General features: G+C 35.4%; 3 protein-coding genes across 3 annotated transcripts; 1 reads left to right on the forward strand and 2 right to left on the reverse strand.

Moving 5' to 3' along the window:
* Positions 1 to 15,543: 15,543 nt before the first annotated feature.
* On the reverse strand, positions 15,544 to 16,559 carry DSM5745_11169 (short chain dehydrogenase/reductase family protein; the record flags this gene model as incomplete). Its single annotated transcript, XM_026753185.1, has 3 exons — positions 15,544 to 15,858; positions 15,930 to 16,304; positions 16,395 to 16,559. 3 exons carry the CDS (start codon positions 16,557 to 16,559, stop codon positions 15,544 to 15,546), a joined length of 855 nt encoding a protein of 284 aa, XP_026598260.1.
* A 677-nt stretch (positions 16,560 to 17,236) lies between these two features.
* DSM5745_11170 (alpha/beta hydrolase) lies at positions 17,237 to 18,278 on the forward strand (the record flags this gene model as incomplete). The annotated part of the gene is made up of 2 exons (XM_026753186.1): positions 17,237 to 17,900; positions 17,950 to 18,278. The coding sequence occupies 2 exons, from the start codon at positions 17,237 to 17,239 to the stop codon at positions 18,276 to 18,278; spliced, it is 993 nt and encodes a 330-aa protein (XP_026598261.1).
* A 163-nt stretch (positions 18,279 to 18,441) lies between these two features.
* Positions 18,442 to 20,713, reverse strand: DSM5745_11171 (uncharacterized protein; the record flags this gene model as incomplete). Its single annotated transcript, XM_026753187.1, has 4 exons — positions 18,442 to 18,838; positions 18,888 to 19,669; positions 19,714 to 20,310; positions 20,357 to 20,713. The coding sequence occupies 4 exons, from the start codon at positions 20,711 to 20,713 to the stop codon at positions 18,442 to 18,444; spliced, it is 2,133 nt and encodes a 710-aa protein (XP_026598262.1).
* Between the last annotated feature and the right edge of the window lie 133 nt (positions 20,714 to 20,846).

Genomic DNA, 20,846 nt, shown 5'->3' on the forward strand with positions numbered 1-20,846 from the left:
GGGGTAATATTAATGGAAGTTGCAAAGTTAATATAGCTATATAAACATAAAATAATAGTAAAACTTAGGGGTAAGAGTAATAGCGGGGTAGTTAATAAATTAGTTAGGATTTATAAAAAATATTAGGATAGGTATAAAGAATAATAATATAAGTTAAACTATTATTTTTTTAAGAAGTGTTCTTGCGAGGGCGGCCGCGGCCTTTTTTAAAAACTTCCTGTATTTTTATAGCGGGGGACTTAATTTACTTGCGCTTGTTAATTTACAAGCCTGCATTATTTAGATAGTCTTTTTTATATTTTTTAATCCTTTTCTTCGCGTCTTGTAAAAAAGATTTATAATACCACGTGTTCTAGTAATTAAACCATTTTAACTACTTTATTAAATACTTAAAATTATTTAAGGTCTATCTCTTAGCTAGCAAACGCTTAATTTTATATAACTAAAATCTTTTTATATTTTCTTTTATAGGTTAAGGGCCAGGCTTAATATCTATTTATATATAAGGGTTGGTATCTAGGTATTTCTTTAGGTGCGTAATAAATACCACGGGGTGCAGTTGCTAATTAAAAAAAAAGTTTAAATAATAGGCTAGTGGGCTAACTTTTTTTAACACCTTAAAGGGTCCTGTATATTATACTAAAAGTTTCTTATTTAATACTGCTTATACTTTATATTTTTTATATAAGTATAATCTAACTTAATCCCCAGGAATAAACACAATTAGCTTGTAATTTTTATTATAATAATATTTTATTATTATTTATGCTAGCCTAAGTGCTGCTGCCGCGTTCTTTTTATAATTAAAATTTTTTAAGGGTATTACCGTGCTTTAAAATATACTAGTAAAAAAAAAAAATATAGTATGGATTTTTATGTTATATATAAGTTTATATGGTAAATGTTTTATTAAGGCATTAATATAAGTGTTTAATATTACCTGTAAATATAGTAAAGCTTTTATTTATTTATTTAAGTACTTTAGACTTGCAATAGCATAGCGCAGGAAAACCTTTATAATTTAATTTAATTTCTTGCTTTATTTATTTACCTGGGCATGCCACGCGGTTATAAAGCAAAGTTTTACTTTTAGCTTAGTAAAAAGTGCTTGCTAAAGTTCTTTAATAAATTTTAAATTTTTATTACTAATAATTATAGTTAAAAGTCCCTAATTTACTATGGCCTATTTTATTAAAAGCGCTGTAGCCCACTTATGCGCTTTTTAGTTATCTTTGCCTAGCAAGATTATTAAGCGTTTTATGTAATAGCATGTGTATATAAATATAGTATTTAAACTATTTATTGCCTTTAGTAACGTAGTTACTATATTAATAGCCATAGTATAAAAAGGAATATTTAGTAATAGTATTAATTATAAGGTTCTATATAATTTATGGTTTTTTTTTTTATAACATAGGTATAATGGGCAAGCGGTAACATAGTCTTGGACTTATTTTAATTTTAGGTAAAAAAAAATATTAGCTAGATTTTTTAATATGTGGTAAATGCTAGAATAACCTTTATTATTATATGCTGCCTTAAGCACCTTTTTTTTTAATATAGGAGGAATGCAGAGCTTTTCCGTATTAAAAAATGCCTTGTAAGGCATAGTGTAAATAAATCCTTTTATATTTAGTTAATAAGGTAGTGTTACCGGGCACTTAAAAGTAATATTAGCCTTTAAAACTTTTTTTACCTTTTTTTATCTCCTATTTTTTATATATTCCTATAGCAGCCTTTATTTAAAATCCTTAGAGTACTATACTATTAAAGTGGCGGAGTTACCATGTAATATATTTAATAAATATTTTAAATTTTTATTAGTATTTTTTACAAAAAATAGGAAATAAGATAACGCGTTAAGTACTATATTTATCTTCCCTGGTTTATAAAGAATTTGGAGGCGGAATTATTATAAAAAGATTAATATTTATATTAAATAAAAATTTAGCTTCTTAAAAGATTTTATTACTAGTGTTTTTTATTTAGTAATATCTAGTGTACTTGCATGGTCTATATAAATAAAGATTATTTTTTAGCAGGATTCCACCATGTACTATAACTTTTTAATTACCTAAACTAAACCTAAAACTTCTAATTTAGTTAGCTAATAATTCTTTTCCACTTTGAAAATTGCACGGCTAAGAAATAAAATAGGCTTAACCATAGTTAGTGGCAGTAAAGTTTTAGTATTTTTTAAATCACCCTTTATATAAAATACTATTATACTAACACGCTTCTTGCACGCATCCACATTAATATAAAAATTATAAACTAAAGTAAAATAAATTAGCTATAAGAAATTCTTAAAATAAAACTAAATTATATTAAAAGCTTTCTTTTTAGCCTTTATAATTTATAAAAGTTTAATTTTTAATATATATGCTTTCCGCGTATGTAATTTCCTATAAAAGTTTAGTATTTTTTTAAAAAGATTTATTTTTTACTACTATAAAGGTTTTATTTTTACTGCATAGTAAGGAATATGTTTAAAAAACTAGTTTATTATACTAATATAGGTATTTAAGTTAGCTAAGGTAGCTAGAAACTCTAAGAAAACAAGGGCCTTAATTTTATTTACTATTACTATTTAGCTAAGCAAGGAAATATTTTTGCCTAAAAGCTTAATAAATAAAAAGCCTAAAAATATCTTCTTAGGGTTTAAAGAAATTCTTAATTTATAATATTTTAGTAAAAATAACCTTAAATAATATGTATGCTTATTAAAGGTAGGTAAATATATAATAAAATTATTAATATAGGCTTGCAGGAATTTCCGTAGTGCATAAAAGTAATTATTTATATTATATTAAACATGTGCCATACTATTAATAAATCCCATTAAATATATTAATAATATTTCTTAACCTTTATATAATATTATAGTAGCGTATATCCACGCTAATAGGTGCAGGGGCTACTAGTAAAATATTAATATAGTATTAATAATAAAGATAAAACCATCCCTAGCAACTTCCGCGAGTATTTTAGCTTGGGTAGGTAAAAAATATATATTCTTAATTTACTATTTATTTAAGTTATGTATATTCTATACTAGCCGACTGGAACTTTTATTAATTTTACTAGGTTTATAAATAATAAAAACAGGCTATAATGTTAGGGTAATACTAGTTATTTATTTTATTTTTTTTTACTAGTGTAATTTATTATATACCTTATTAACTTTTTATTAATTTTAACAAGCTAAAAAATAAACCTTTATTATTCTTTTTTTAAAGTAGTTCTCCTAGCCCGGTTTAAAATACATGCGCATTTAATTTTTTTTTGGAATATTTACTATTTACTTGTTTATTTATATATTTATAAATTTTTATACTAACGCCTTAAGTACTGCTACTATTATAGCGTCCTTGTAAACAGTAACATTATTAAGTAGTTTTATTTTTAGCTTATCCGCTATTAAGGGTGGTATAAGGGGTTTATAGGCTTTAAGTAGTAGTTTTACCAAGGTAAAAAAATATTTTTTATATAGTAGCATGTTTTTAGTGTTAAGCTAATAAATTTTTAATATCTTAAATTTAAATAACATGCTTAGCCTTGTTCCTTTTTCTAGTAAAACTAGTAAATTTATGTTATTAATAGCAATAATTAAGTTAAAATTACTATTTACTATGTGTGCGTATAGGGATAGCTGCTCTTGTTAATAAGGTTTAAATAAATAATTCTTATTACTTAGTAAATTAGTTCGTGATTATATTAAAACTTTTAATAAAAAATAAGGTTATACCACCATGCAATTTACTATATAAACTTATTAGGGTTATTAATAGTATAAACGCGGCGTAATTATAATTAGGACTATTATATCTCCGCAGGTAATAATATGGAAGATTCTCTTGCTTAAATTTATTATAATATTATAAAAAGCTAGCCTGTTAATGCTAATTAATAAATTTGCCTTTAGGTGTGAAGTAAGATATACCTTAACTATTATTTTTACTACTATATTTTTTAAGATATTCCCCTGTGTTTGCTTTGCCTTAAAATAAATTAATAAATATATAAACTAATTTATAGATCCTGCACTAATTTCTTATAATAATATTAATAATAAATACTAGTGCACTAAAACTTCCGGGTAATTTTGCGTTAAAAAAACCTTATTTATTAATATAAAAGTTAACCCAAAATTAATGCACACCTAATAAAAAGTTTTATTAGCAGTAAAAAAAGCTTTTACTAAAGTATATTTCTAGTTTTTAAAGGAAAGTCCCGGTGGCGCTGTAGAAATAGGCTAAAAAGATTTTATAATTAAAGTACTTATTAAAAAAAAAACATAATACGCAGTAAAGTTATTACTAGTATATATAAAAAGGTGCTTATGTAGCTTATTATTTAACTAAAAAGTAAAATAACATGCATAATAATTAATATTATAAACCTTTTTAGTCTTATATTCTTTTTTAAAAAAAATATCTAGCTTGTTGTCTGGAACTTCTTGCATGTTATATACTTTACTAGTAGTAAATTAAATATTTATAATAAATTAGTTTTTTTTTAGTGCAGCTTTATTAAGGTTTAAAGTAAAAAACTTATTAATATAATACATGCAAGCATAATAGCTATTAAAAGTTTTTTAGTTATTATTTTATTAAGGCTATTATTTTTAGTATAGTTACTAATACTACTATTGCTGGAAAGACTAAAAGTTATGTTATGCTTATTAAAAATAAAACTATTAATTTTAATACTAAGGGTAATAATTTTACTAGTTTTATAGGGGGCCTTGGTTCCAAGGGTTGCCTATTTAGTTTACTTAACTATTTTATAGTGCATTAGCTACTAGTTCCTATTTTTAGAAGTTTTATTACTATTAAGTATAGTGTTAAAAAGGTACACGTTGTGTAGTATACTAAGGTCCTTAGGATTAAAAAGAGCGTTGGGGTTAGGTTTAATTACCATAGGAATAATATTTGGTATATTTATAAAAGGCTTATTATACTAGTTAACATGTACATGGCTAGAATTTATTAAATTAATTAGTTTGCTTTTTTTGCAAAATCCCCATAAACTTTAAAATAGTTATGTTATTTTTTTTTAAAGGTTTATTAATAGTATCCCGCAAGGGAATGTCCAAGTTCTACCATGCTTTTAATACTAGCGGAAATTTATGGTTAAACTTTTTATATTATTTAGCTAAAGCTATTATATTAAATATATAAGCGGTAGGCAAACGCCTGGCCTAGACATTAATTACTATATAATATAAATTATCTAGCCTAGATCTTATCTTACTAGCAGGTAGTTTAAACCTTTTTTTTAGTTACTTGCACTAATTCTTAATATTATTAAATATAGTTAAACCTTTATATTAAACCTAATTAAGCTCCAAGTTATACCATTATATAGCTTTACCTTATAAATATATTTTTAAGTTTTAATATATTTTAAAGATATTTCTTGTCTCCAAGGCACTATGGATTTAGGTGGTAAATATATAAATATTATAAAAATAAGGCTTATTATCTTGCTTAACCTTTATCCCAAAGCCCTAATTAAGTGGCATATTTAGGTAAAAAAACCTAATATTAGCTGCCTTCTAGTAAAAAAATCCTGCATTAGTTTTAGCTCCCTGTTGCTCATTATTTACAGCCTTGGGATTAGCATTTATTACTGCCTGTGTTATTAAAGTAACCAATATTATTAGCTATTGTTAGGAAAAACTAGTAAAGCCCGCAGCATCTGCTCCAGCCCCATTACTAGGAGCTTTATTTCCTGCCATGCTATTCTGCTTAATATCCGGCAAAGATCCTAATTCTAAGCCTAAAAAGCGCGTTTTATTATTCTTAGTAAAAATCTTATTTTCTCTATAGTCTTGAAAGGATTGTGGAAGATCCAAGGAGTTAGTTAATAATAAAATAATTAGTAAAGGTGGCCTTTCTTCTAATAATTTTTTAAAACCAGGTATTTAAAGGATATTAGGTAAGGAAAATGCAGTATTTAAACCTACAGCCGTAGCACTAGTTGCTTTTAAGTTTAAAATTAAAAATATAAATACTGCAAATGTAGGACAAGAAGGTGTTAAAAGTTTTAATTTATTATATTTAAAAACCAAAGGTACACCGTTCTCTTTCTTAAAAAAGGGGGCAAAATTTAAATAAAAGTTAATAGCCGTAGTAAACTATAATCTTTTGCAAGCAGCTATTAAACCTTAAGACTAGTAAATCTAGTTATTTAAAAACTTTTTTGTAGTAGTGTAGTTTAACCAGTCTTTACTAATAATAATTAGCTTTTTATTTAAACGGGATAAAAGAACAAACTTTACACGTGTTAAATACTTTAAAAAAATCTTGGTGGTATAACCATGCTAAAAGTAATAATAAAAATTATATATATTCACGGCGGTCTTATACAAGTTATTAAAAAAAAATAATATAAGTAAGGGAGGTTTTAACAGTTCAAGATTATATAAGTAGCAAGTTTAATTGTATAATAATAATAAAAAGTTAAAGATAAAGTCTAACAGTCCAATCCAGGCAGTTCTTGCCTAAATTTAGCAAGCAAAAGAAACTTTTAAGAGTTTATAACATTATAATATTTGGCTACCAGGCCACCTAGTCGCTCTCTTAGTTAGTTAAATAAGGAAAAAAAACTTAGGGAATTATAAGGTTATATAGGAATTTTTAAGGAGTTAAGGAGCTGGACAAGCAAAAATAGTAAAGGGTTAATATTGCAAAGAAAGCTAACGCAGAAGTAAGGCTCAAGCACTTTGCCGTAGTGAAGACTTGTAGGCTCAAGCACTTTACCGCAGTAAAGACTTGTAGACACTCCCTCCAGAACTTCGCTAAAACTTCCTGAATTTAAAAATTTAGCCTCTGATCAAAATCAGGGACATGCTACCATTGTTGTGGTAGTGGCCAGGCGACACCTGAAGAAACGTCAATATAACTAAAGAAGATATTGATTGATCAACTAAGGATGGCTCAGAGGCCGACTAACTATCTGGATGATGACTAAGGTCTGAGTCAGCGATATCCGCAGGATCGACCACAACATTAATTAAGGTAGTTAATAAGCTAGTAATACTAGTAAGCTTATATTTTAATATTTAAAAATAAAATCTCCCGCGGGTGAACATAAAAAGCACCAGGGATTTTATTAAACTAGGCTAGAAATATATTAACTTTTAATACTATAATTAAGGTGTTATATAAAACTAAGGTAAAATTCTAAGGCAGGGTAATATTATACTACCTTTATTATAGGGTTAATTTTTAAAAATAGGAATAAAGTAATAATAAGCTAAAAATAAAAATTATTAAGCATGGTTTTATAATACGCGAGTTATTATAAATTTAATATAAAAAAGGCTAATTTTAGTGCAAAAACTACTAAAAAACTTACTTATATAAGCTTAAAAAGGATTTTTAGTAAGGCTTTAAAATATTTAAATGCCTTAGGCCCTAGTGGCTTAGTAAGGCTATTTATTATTTATTTTTTAATAAAAATAAACTAAATATTAACCATGTTTTTAGCCTTTTTTTTTTAAATAAAATAATACTAAATATTAATATACTTACTCTAGGTATAAAACTAGGGGTTACTAGCTAGCACTATAATATTTTTATTATTTTTATAAATTATAATAGCTATAAAATCTACCTTTTAGGTATTTATAAGCTTTCCTAGCAAATAATAAAGTTAAATAACCTTTTTAATAACTTATGTTTTTTTTATATACTTAACTTTACAGGAAAATAAAGCCATGGTAAGCTAATACTTAAAAAACTAGCTAATAGCTACAAAGCCTATATAAAATATATATTTAAAAATAAAATAATATATTTTTAAATCCCCCTTTTAATTAATGTTAATATAGCTAGTTAGTGGTTTAAAATTCCTAAAAAACACTAGTTTATAGTTTACAAAGCCCTAAAGGTAGTAAAACACGTGCTTAATAACTATTATATATTTTTTTATAAGTTTAGTAAAAAAATAGCTTAAAATAAATATAAGGTAGGTAATATTAGCCTAAGTCCCTAATATAAAATATATTAGGGACCTAATAGCGCTTTAATATTACTTTAAAATATTTATTAAAGCTAAGTACTCCTTGGGAGCAGGCTCTAGCTTTAAGTAGGGATTTATTAATATATTATAAACCTTAAAATTATTTATACTAAACTAGTAAAAAATCTTATTTATATAGCCAAGTTAAAAAAGCTAAAGTATTTAATTAGCCTAATCCTAGTAAACCTCCATGCTAAAATAATAATAATAAAGGCTAAAATTAAATATTTTAAAGCACTTGCTTAGGGTATTTTTAATTTTTTAAATTTAGGCTTTATTCCTACTAACTAGCAAGAGATTATTTATATATATAGTAATAAAAATTTTGTTATTAATAAAAACTCCCAGGTTTAAATAAATAAAATAAAAGCCTAGTATAACTAAAAAGTTTATAAATAATTAATATTAAATTTATAGTACTTGCTTTAGGCTATAAAAAGCCTTTTAAAGCTAGTAAACATGCTTAAAGCTATTAGTAAAAAGGTAAGGTTATTTTATAAAAATTATAATATTAATATCCCTATATAAAAATATTATTTTTATATTTATTTATTTAATTTTAAGATCCAGCGCGGTAATAATAATAAATAAAAGCTTATAGCTTATTAGCTTTACCACCCTAGTAAAGGTTTTATAATAATTAAGCTTATAAACTTACTTAAAGCCATAAATTACCTAGTAAGTTTTATAGTAAAAAATCTAGCCTTTTAGTTTTTTTTTAACCTTTAAAACCTATTTACTAAAAAGCAAGTATTTTTTAAAAGGCAAGTTAATAAAATTTTAAGTCTTATTTTTTATTAAAAAATTATATTTTTTTTACATGCCCTTAAACTATTTATTTTATTTATTTTTAATTTTAGCTTGCTAAATTATTAATTTATTTTTTTTAAAAATTTACTTATAAAGTATTATAGCTAGTACTAAAATATTATTTAGGCTAGGCTTGCTAGCTAGTACTTAAAAATTATTTAAATAAAGTTTATTAGCTAGGGTAATCTTATTTTATATAACTTTAGTAATATTTTAGGAATAAAATAAATAAGCTAGCTTATTTAAAATTTAAAAAACTTTTTTAAAATTAATAATAGCCTAAGCGCGTGTATAATACGCCGGGCTAGTATTATAAAAGTTAAAATTAAGGTTTTTTAAAAATATATTAACTTTAGTAGCTAAATTAATAGCTTTTACTACTAAATCCTTAGGGTTTATATACCTAAAAAGGTCCCTAAAAGCTAGGCTTTTTAGGAATTTATTTTTAGGGTTTTTTTTAGTATTTAGGTTAGTGTTAGCTTAAGTTAGTAAGTTCTTAGGGATAAATATTCCTAAAGATACCAGAGCTTTGGGTACCTTGGGAATAGGGATTCCTAAAGGGTTTAAAGCTCTAGGCAGTGCCTTGGGAATAAAAATCCCTAAAAAAGGTAAAGCCTTAGGAATAAAAATCCCTAAAAAAAGTAAAGTCTTGGGGATAAAAATCCCTAAAAGCGCTAAAGTAATTACTTTTAGTAAAAAATCTGGCCTAATATAGTAATCCTTAATAATATTAATATTATATATTAAAACCACGTGGCTATTATCTAGGAAAACCTAGTATAGCTTATTTATTTTTTTATTAAACCTAACTAGCCTTCTAGTTCTTGTTTTACTATTTTTATAAAGCTTTTTTTACTTTTTTAATAGGTTTAGAATATAGACCTTGGACTAAAAAATATAAATATAAAAAATATTTAATTAATAGCTATACCAGGCTTTAAATAATATAATATTATTTAATATAAAATATAAAGTTTAATTATATAAATAACTAGTATTTTTATAAAACTTAAACCACATGTTAGCTAGGGCTTTAATATTATATAATATAAATTATATAAAACTAAGTAGCTTGCTAATAAGTGCTTTAACATGGCTATTTTATTTATACTAGTTTATATTAAAGGTTTTTATAATAATTTTAAAGCTATAAATAAAGTGTTATAGGTTATAAATATTTTCCCCCCTTTAATTATAACATACGCGGCGCAGCGGGAGTTTAGGTATATTATATTAGTAAATAATAAAAAAAGCCTAGGTGGTAAATTTATTCTTGCTAGCTAGTATTATAACCTAGTACTAGTAAGATTTATTATTTATAATAAAGTTAATATATACCTTTTTATTAAATAAAAGCAAATACAAGCCAGAGACGTTTATATAAAGTAATTTAAATAATTAATTAATAGGTATTATAATACCCTTGTAAGGCTTGGCCTGCTAGCATGTAATAATATAAAATTTATAAATATAGCCTTTAGGCATGTATATACTATAAACCACCTTTTTTATTTTATTAAGCTAATTTTTAAAGGTGTGGCCTATTTATTAATATTAAAACTAGGAAAATTTATCCTGGAAAATAAATACTACTAGTATTAAAATAGCTAGTATTACCAGGCCCTGGTAAAGGTTTAGTAAAAATACTTTATAAACTTTAGTAACTATGTATTAAGCTAATTTATAACTATATAAAATAATAATATTAGTATTTTATAGCTTTTTAGCTTTTATATTTTACTAGCTAAAATTAACTAAGCAATACTTATCTAGTAGCTAAAAAATAAATATTAATATAAAAAATATATTAAGATAGTATAAAATATTATTTAAAGCTAGGATCTTAAGCTAGCTATTAATATAATAAGGGATTTTAATAATACTAATATCCTAGGTGCTAAAAACTTTAGGGCTAATACCCTTAATATTAAGGCTAGTATAAGGCTTAAAATCCTAAAATAAAAAGTAATTATAGGTAATATATTATATATAGCTATTATTTAAGGTAATTTATTAAATAAGACTATTTTAAATAGTCTCTTGCTTAAAATTTAAGTTAATTTAAGTTATAAGTACTAGCTTAAGCATAAGCTTTATATTTTTCTTAAATTTAAAATTTTTTTAAAAGTATTTAGCGCCCTTGCTACCCCAGGAGTTTTTTTAAATAGTTTTAAGCTTAAAATAAAATTAATAGCAGGTTTTTTAGCTATAAAATAGCGTGTTATAATAAAAATAATAGCATGTAATAATATTTATAGTACCCTTATTTTTATATATTTAAATAATATTAAGGTAGTTTTTATAATATTTAATATTAGGCTTAAATACCTTATTAAAAAAAAGTGCTAGGGTACCAGTGCCCTAGTTTTAATTTAATTTAATAAACTTAGTAATAATTATAAAGTTATTTAAAAAAGTAATTAATATAATAATATCCCCTAAAAAATATTTAATAACATGGTTATTAAAGTGCGTGGCCTTAAAATAATTAAATTAATTACTTAGGGCTTGGTAAAAGGTAGTAATAATAAACTTAGCTAAAAAAATAATATTAACACATGCAAACTCCTGCTAAATCTCCCTAAGTTTCTTACTAAAATTAGGGATACTTTTATTAAAAAATAAAAATATTAAGTTAGCCCAGGCCTTAAAAATTATAATATTAGTATTAAGTTTTAGGTGGCTTTTAATTTTATTAAGTAATTTATAAACTATTTATTTATTAGCAAAAAGGTTTTATAAATTAAAACCTAAATAGCTAAGGATTAAAGCCATAGCACGGTCTTAGTTTTACTACTAAATTTTAGCCTTATTATGGTTTACCGGGGGCGTAGGCTTAGTAATAATAGCCTTAGTAATAATAGTTTTAGTAATAGGCTAAGTAAAAGGTATAATAGTAACTAGAACTCCGCTATTAACACTTGCATTTTTAACTTAATTTATAGCGGATTATTAGCCGGGGGTTTTAGTATCTCCGCCTACTAAAGCTAGTATAATAAAAGCTAAAGTAATAAAAATAATTTTTATAAGGTGCCTTTAGTTTAGCTATTTTAAAAGGTGGCTGTAGCTAGCCTTCCGGAGCTTTAAAAATACCTGCTGGTTTTATTTAACCTACTAGTTTTTTAATATTAAAACTAGGATGTTCTCTGCTTTAATTAAGGTTATTTTTTTTATTTTAACTTAGTATAAAAGAACTAGATATAAAAAAACTAAATAATAAAAAAATTAAAGTAGTTTGGGTGCTAGGAATTAAACTACCTGGGAAATAAGGCCAGGAATTAAAAATATTAAAAAATAATAAGCCCTGGGAAGTTACTATGGTAAAATTAAGGTTAAATAAGCTAAAGCTTATACCGGGATAGTTATAAGGAAATAAAAAAAAACTAGTAATTAAAAATAGCTAGTTAAATATCTAAAAATTAGTTTAAATTTCCAGGAAATAGTTAAAGTTAAAGTTTAAATTAAAAAACCTAAAAAAATTATATTACTTTTAAAGGTCCTGAAACTCTTTAGCCATTAAAAAAAACTTATTTTTATTAAAAAATTAAATGCGTGTGGCCCTAGAAAGGGGGTGTTTATAAAGTTAAAAGTTAATTAAAAAGGTAAAAAAAAAAATAAAAAATTTAATATAAAATAAAATAAAGCTATAATATTTATACCCTAGTAGTAAAGGCCTTGCCCTAAGTATAAGGCTTTTTAATTATTATAATAACTAGTAAAGTTAGAAAGAAATATAAAGCTAGATAGGCAAAATAAAAAAATACCATGTATTTAGTTAGTATAGGTTAACTTAAAAAAAAAAAGACTTTTAATTAGGTGTATAAGTTAAGCAAACCCGGGCTTATAACCTACTAAAAAAAATAACTAGTTATAGTAGGTAAAAGTCTTTTATATTACATGGTATACTAAGCTAAATATTCTAGGGATAAATAAAAAGTTTTACAGGTGGCTATTTAGGCCGGAAGAACCTTCCTCCACCGGAGCCTTAAGACCTCCGGTGGCCTCAGGCACCCACTTCCAGCAGATCCTTGGTACGTTCTTGCCCAAATCCAAGAAACTGCTAACGTGCCGCAGATCTCAGGATGGACGGGCACTGGGTTCGTCCGGAAGACGACATTCGTTATGTGCAGTGGTCTCGCACTCGAAAACCCGAGGCTTGGATCACCTTGACTGCTACCTCATGCTCGAGATCGTTTGGGAAGATCCCGGAACACCACTTTTTCGAAGAGCGCAGGGGGCTGGCAATCTTGGTGAACGGTGCAGATCTGCGGGACACGCCTGGGTGAGACAACGCCGAATTGGTGCGATGATGGCTTCTCAGCACTTTGACTCCCAGGTGTTGCAGGACACGTTCAGGCAAGACCTTTTCGAACAAATGCCGACAGAGATTCAACTATTGATCGCAGAACTGATTGGTCCACACTGGTCGTTAACGATCCTTGCGAAAACTGGTCGTCTGCTTGAGGGCCTGAAACAAAGCACTGCCCAGCTTACGCTGCCACCCAAGGGATACGTCTGGCCGACGCGGTCTACATGATTTGGCTTATCTATCATGGCCGTTCTGATGTCTCTGATATAAGCTTAATCCCGTTCGATGCGCTCAATCCTTTTGAGCAATGATGCTTCTAAGTACCCCACGACTTGGAGAAGATACTCCTATCTGTTGATTCCAAAGCCGCTTTCTTACAGCCCTAAATATGACCTTCCCAGCCCGTCCCTCGCGTTAGGACCTGCGGGTGCATGTCAGAAGGACCTCCCAGCCGTCTTCACAATGTACGCGCTTTTCAAGGCAAACAGAGCCTGCCTTACAAGTATCTTGGCCTGCCACTCCGGTATCCGGACGGGCACCGTGATTTTGTGGGCCAGTTTCGTTGGGACATAGATGTAACGTCTGACATACCACCATCATCAGTGTGAAATACGCTACATCGAAGATATTGCATGATACGGGGATGCGGAAGATCTTCGCCGGGGGAGGCTCCCTACATCCGAGACCGTTGTTTAGAGTCCTGGGCTTTGGCGACCATATCGCGGTGTATCACAAGAACTCCCATCTTAGCCGTTACGGAAAGAGGCCCCTTTTGCGGTGATAAATTTGGTTCTTGAACGCTTCGAGCGGAGTTTCGGCAGTGTTTACTGGACATTGATCGTATTTTAAATGATCGAACCAGGGGCTTGTCGTCGGTCTCGTGAAGATAGGTATCGACTGGATTGCCAGAGTAATGGGAGGATGATATTGATCTGAGCCCAGCCACCACAACAGGTATGGACAGTTTGTCAAGCCTCCAACCAACTAAGACATACCACGAAGCGATTCTCCTCTGCAAGGATTCCAGCATCAAGAGCCTACATACATCAAACTCCCTCACCCCTCCCCCTCAGCCCAAAGCAAGCACCCACCTTCCACCTCAGGCCTCCGTTAAACCCTCCCTCCACGCACCCGAGCACCGGTGACCCCATCCCACCAAAACAGTCAAGATCAAGCCTCAATCCCCTTCCTCGGCCACTTCCGAAACAAATCCACAACCTGATCGAACGGGGCCGTCAGCAATCCCACCGCCGTCTCAAAGGGCGGCTTGTTCGGCGCTCCCGGATGCGCCCGACTCGGCACAAAGATCTTCGCGCGATTGAACGCCTTGCTCAGGGCCTGGCTATCGTGCTCTGAAAGCGTCCCCTCCAGCATCACCAGATCCTCGCTCTCTTCTTCCTTCATGTGCGCGCTTAGATCGGCCATTAGGGACTTGAGCGTCGGGATGAAGGTGTCATTGGCCGGGTCTAGTGTTTGGAAGTGTTTGAGTTGTTCTTTTACCTGCCTCTGCGTCAGAAGTCCGAGGTGCGAAAGGGAGGGAATATGGTGGTGTTACGGCCTGATGCTCCTCGCGATCCTTCGTCGCCAGCCCCGCGCCCACGTACTGCACGTGTTTTTCAAAGGCAGGATACACGACCAGCTCCTCGCCGACGGCGTGGCGGGCGAGTTCCCAGACGAAGAGGTTCTGGTAGCGGATTTGTTCGTTGCGGCTGCTTGTTTCGACGATGCGCTCGTAGATCGCTTTGATCTCGGCGTGGTCTTGTGCGATTGTTGTGCTGATGCGGAGGGTCATTTTGCTACGTCTCGGGGGCTTGCCGATAGGTCTGTCTCCCGGTAAGAGATGCGGTTGAGGGCTAGGCTATGTATGGGGATGACCGTATAGTTCAAGGTGGGTGAGTGAGTGGTTAGTTTATATGGAGGTCTTGAGATGGGTAAGCTCCGCTTGCTATCCACGTCATGCTGAAGTATGGATATTGGGACCATGGGTTTGAGAGCATGGTTTTCCGAATTTCGCAGGGAGGCATCCGGGCGAAAACTGAGACTGGGCTGAATATGTTGGTTGTCGGCCGGGGCAGAGTATACGTTATCTCCTAGGGCTTGCAGTGCGTAGGGTAATATACTTGCAAGGGCTTCTGGGAGGGACCATCCTAGATGCCAACGCCATTAATTCACAACAAGGTATAGGAACTGGAGAAAAGAGCTGCGTCTTTCATCGTCGGATCAACACAGTGACATCTTTTTAGAACACTTCCTGTAAAACGCCCGTCTCCAGGCTATACTCATCGTGGTCATAACCATCATCCTGCAGTCATATAAGCAGGAAATCAACAGCCCCAGTCCAGCCTCCACCGCAGGAACCGAACATGTTCAAAGAATGTTCAATCAAGGCTAACCTAAGTCTTCCGGTTCCAATCAACCAACCCACCCTCCCCAACAACATCGCTAATCATCTCATGACTCAGATTCCATAGTGAATTCCCGAGCTCAGCGTTATTCGCCATCATCGACTCCTTCCCCAGCTGGCCCGGGTCAGTGAAGTAGTACCCGTTCCAACCCTTCTCCTCGATTTCCGGGGACGTCGCCGCGTAAAGCGCGCTGAAGGAGCCTTGCTCTGGGGACCGGCCTAGCGCCGTCATCACGGTCGTGAGGAGGTTTCCAAGCAAGCCGGGATATGCGGACTTCCATTGAGTTTGTATGTCTGTGCTGACCTATTTGTCCCCGCGTTAGGACGACCCCAATGTGTATTCGGAAGCAGAAAGGGGTGCTAAGGAAGACGTACTGTGCCAGGATGCACACTCAACGCATAAACATTATCACCATTGGGCTTGATGACCCGCTCAATCAATCCGTACTTAACGCCGAGTATCATAGCCAGTTTCGTTCGCGCATATAGCTGCGTCGGATCTTTGCTGGGATCATTGATCTCTTCCTTGTTCGCAAACTTCGTGCTCGGCAGCGTTGCCCGATGCAACTCTGAAGACTCAAAGACAATCCGTGGAGGAGGTGTATCAGGGATCTTGGACGTCTTGCGCAGCAGCGGATAGAGCAGGTTCACGGCGTAGAAGTTGCCCAGCCAGTTTACGGCGAAGGTGCGGTCGTTTCCGTCAGCGCTTTCGCCGTACTGGCTTGCGTTGATGCCCGCTGAAAGAATGAGCTATGCACTGTCGTCAGTAGCCCGTTCGCAGTTGCGTCTTCTGTGTCCAATCGTTCCATCGTCGAGTTGGGGAAAGACGGACGAACGTACCAAATCAAGGCGTTCTTCCTTCTCCCGAATCCCACCAAACACATCCCTCACCTCGTTCAACTTCCCCAGATCACACGGAAGCCACTCAATCTGCGCCCTATTGTGTGACTCGTCCTTGATCTTCTTGATGGCAGTTGCTCCTTGCTCTTCCTTGCGGTTGACCATGATTACGCGGGCGCCATTGAGGGCGAAGGCACGGGAGATTTCATATCTGCCGAAGGTTCCCCATTTTAGTCTGAGCACCTGCTTCATTACCGTGGAAGGGTTATAAAGGTGAGGGTAAAGCGCACCCTATACCCATAGCACCACCCGTAACGACCGCAACGCGGCCGGTGAGGTCATGGATCTCCTTCTTGGGGCCGAGGATGGGATGGAGGACGGATTGCATGCCGGCGGCTGGATCCTGGGTGGTGGTTTGCGATGTCTGTCCGTTGAGACGTATTGCTGTTGACAATGGATATTTAGTGCCGGTGGGCGTATTGGTTCTGGACAATCGGGGAAGGAAGCGTGCACGAGTATAACGAGTATAACGCCAGAAGCAACACCACCATGCAATCATGATATCAATCACCACTACATAAGGTCTGCGAGACAAAGCTATAACTGTGTATCAAGAGATTCGCACGCATTGCTTGATAGGTAGATCATCCGAGCCATTGAGCCATCGAAAGCTTGATGCCCGTTGTGGAGTCCTGATCAACTTCATCATGACATCAAGATCTAGATCGCGCATGCATCAAAGCCTAAAGGCGACTCGACCATCCAACTGCTCGCGTTCCACGTTTCTTAACACTCTTTCCTATCCTTATACCAATAGATTGAACCAATAGCCTCTCGGCAAGATGATCCCCAAGACCGGCTCCAGAACAACCCTCGACCCCGAGATCTCCTCGTTTCTAAAGACACATCCGGACCTGGTCCTCGGGGGCGGAAACCTGCTCGAAGAGCGGCGCATCCACACACAAATACTCAGCTTCACAAACCACCCACGGGAGAAACAATTCGACATCGGCCGCGTCGAATTCACAGCTTTCCGCGGACCGCACGGCACAATAAACGTCCGAGTCCTTTACCCGTCAAAGCCGCCATTAAACGCGCAGGACCTCACACCGGCGCTGATCTACTTCCACGGCGGCGGATACACAGTCGGATCGGGCGACGAATTCGAGAATGGATGTCGGATGTTGGCCGAGAAAGCCGGCGTCCAAGTCTACCTTGTTGAGTACCGGCTCGCGCCGGAATGGAAGTATCCGACGCAGTTGGATGAATATGAAGCCGTGCGGGACTGGTTGAGGGGCGAAGGGGGAAAGGAGCGCGGCGTTGATCCAGAGCTCATCTTCGGGGCAGGGGATAGTGCAGGGGGTAATATGTCGGCGGCGATTTCGCTGAGGCTGCGTGATGAGAAAAAGAAACCGCTGGCAGGCGTGTTTCTGCTGTATCCGGAGGCGAGGGTGCCTTTCGACACCAATGCGGCGGCAGAGAATAACGCGGGGCCGTATCTGAGCTGTAAGTCTCTGTTAGCTGCTCAGAAAAATGATGCTAACCTTACTGGCAGGTAATGGGATCTTCGAATTCGCTAGAAACTACCTCCCTCCCGGAGTCCCGCCGTCGATGCCATATATATCGCCAGGACAACAACATGTCGATGATTTGAAAGGCTTTCCACCAGCTACAGTTTACACCTGTGGCTTTGACTGTCTAAGAGATGTCGGCGTCGAGTTTGCTTCCAAGTTGGAAGAGGCCGGCAACCAGGTGACCTGGCATCACTACGAGACACTGTGCCATGGCTTTCTACAGATGGCCCCTTGGAGCTCTACGGCAATGAACGCCCTTCTGCAGGTAGCGCAGGATGTGCGAGAGTCAGTTCAGCGGGCTCGAAGTTAGAGAGTTGAGATTCAGCGCGTTTCATATAGACTCCAAGCTCAGCGTATTGACAGCAGACTTTTGATTGGGGCTAACGATAGTCCATGTACATGTTAAAGATATATAAGGATGAGCGAACAATGGGACATCAAACAAACCCCAAGCGCAGAAAGAAGCACAATGCTCAAAGAAGGATCCTTTTGGCTACCTCAAGATCCTCAATCTCCTTCGAAAGCTGTAACCGCTGCCTGTGAATCACGGGGTCCTCTCCAGCAATATCCGCCAACTCTTGGTCTGACAGGCGGTATACGAAGGTTGGGGACAAAAGTTTCATAGGGCTTTTTGGTCCACTCAGTAAGAAGTAGTTGGCAGACTGCATGCAGACGTTATCGATGAAGCGCGCTTGAGCGACGTTATAGTATGATTGCAAAATGTCGTGGACTTGCTGGACCATGTAGTCGCGATTGCTCATGCCCGGCATGGCAGCCTTGATATCATCGACTCGGACCACCTTCCCTAGAGCCACGTTGCCAGCGCTAAAGGTCTTGTCGGTTATGCACTTTTGCATCTTTGAGTCCGGACTGTATCATGTAAGCGCTGCACCAGAAACCCATAAGATAGCAGACTTACCGGCTTTGCAGAGTTTCCGTGAATGACGGGTGTAAGGACATGAGAGTATCGTTGCGTTCATTCTCTAGTAGGAATCGGGTATGCGCCACTGCGTTTGCGTACTTCTTCTGCAAATCGTCCATCATGATTGCCAGCAAGCCACGAGATATTCGTCCATCGTTACATAGATCGGTCAAGACACTGACGATGAACGCGTTGACTACGGCGATAACATCGCTGATATATCCAAGTGCGATGCTTCCCCATTTACTAGACTGTTTCTTCATGACGGTCGGCAATAGAGAGGTGTTGAAAGTGCCGAGCTCAAACCCGCGAGAACTAAGATACTCGGCCTCGAGCCAGGAATAGATATCGTCTTCGACAGGAGGGTTGATAAGCTCAGGATCGATGAGAGCATCGTTGAGCTCGAGCCGGGTGTCAATCTTGCGGGTGCTGACCATGTTTTCCTCATTGGTGTCATCGTTGTTTTTGAGTTTCAGCACTGGATGCGGGCCAGTATCGGTGTCGGTGCGGAAGCGGTATACATGTCCGAGATTCGTCATATCGGACTTGAACTGCTCATTCCGATCGATGACCGTGGTTGCCAGGCGAAAGCGCTTGACCTTGTCGAAGATATCGTTTGCGCCGTAGTTGCCGCGGAGGGCATTTGCCATGATCTCCTGGAATTTGGCCACAAGATCTAGTAGAAAGTCGACTTGCTGGCTGCGGTTGACTCGTTCCTGACCAAGAGCTATCAAAGCGGCCTTGGTGTCTTTCAGCTTCTTGTTGATGTCCATGCGTACCTATCCAGATTAGCAGCGACCACTGGAAACGAGAGGTGCCTCACCATTGGGAATTCCCGTCGAGCATTTTCTGTGACCGTTTCCTGCAGCCGCTGTCTCAAAGACTCAATGCCAAACCTGTCGGCTGGCACAAGGCCCCAGCCTGCCCTCATTCTGAGCTCTTCCTCGACTTCCGCGCGGGTCTTATCACCGATAGCGAGTTCGCTCTTCCCCAGATTGCGGACCAGGACCCAGCCGTGCCTAAGAGGCATTGTCTTGCCAGCTATTAGGTCCAACACATGTTGTTCGGCGCCACGATCAACCAGGTCAGGCTTTGTGAGCACACCAAGAGTCCGCTGTCCTTCGGGATCGGCCTCGCGGGCGCGCTCGATGACTTCCTGCGTCGCGGCATCGACGTTTGCGGGAACGACAGCCAGTATGATGGAGCGAGGGTTTCTCATATACTCTTGAACCATACTGCGTACCATATCGATATCGTGCTTTGTTGTTACTCCGGGCGTCACGCTTTTGAAAATGCCTGGCACGTCGATAACAGCGAGGTGATCTTCGTTAGGGCCGCTGATCTCCAGGCGAAAGACATGTCGAGAAAACGTTGGCTTCGACTGGTCTTCGAGGCTTCGAATACCCATCACCGTGTGTACCTGTCACTGTCAGCAACCGGTAACAGCACCGATAGCCCAATCCTACCTCGTGTATCATGTCCGAAAATGCCTTTGGGTCCAGAGATGCCGACTCTGACCTAGACCATGCTTTCAGTCTTGCAACGCACTCGGGGTGAGACTGTGGCGCTGGCTTGATGGACGCCCGTATACTGCGCGAAACCTGGCCGGTGGCTCGGCGAAATATGATCTGAGTGGCGAACCGTGTGCACAAGGTGCTATCGCGAGGAAAGGGGAGACCGGTCAATCCCTCCAAAACCGAGCTTTTGCCGCTGGACTGATCACCGACAGCAATGAGCTGCGGCAGAGCGACGTAGTCACCGACGTTGCATGCGAAGAGCTTATCGAACTTCTCGAGCAGAACCGGATCGGTCAAGCACGTCATAGTGGGCGATTGTTCTTGCATGGTCTCCATCGTATCCAACGACGTCCGTGTGGATTGAAGGAGCACCATTGTCGGGGATAGCGATAGTTGTAAGGATGCGCAAAGTCCGAGGGTTGCTTTATGCGCAGCTGAG

This window comes from Aspergillus mulundensis (genome assembly GCF_003369625.1).
Source record: "Aspergillus mulundensis strain DSM 5745 chromosome Unknown scaffold_21, whole genome shotgun sequence".
Classification (NCBI taxonomy): Eukaryota; Fungi; Ascomycota; class Eurotiomycetes; order Eurotiales; family Aspergillaceae; genus Aspergillus; species Aspergillus mulundensis.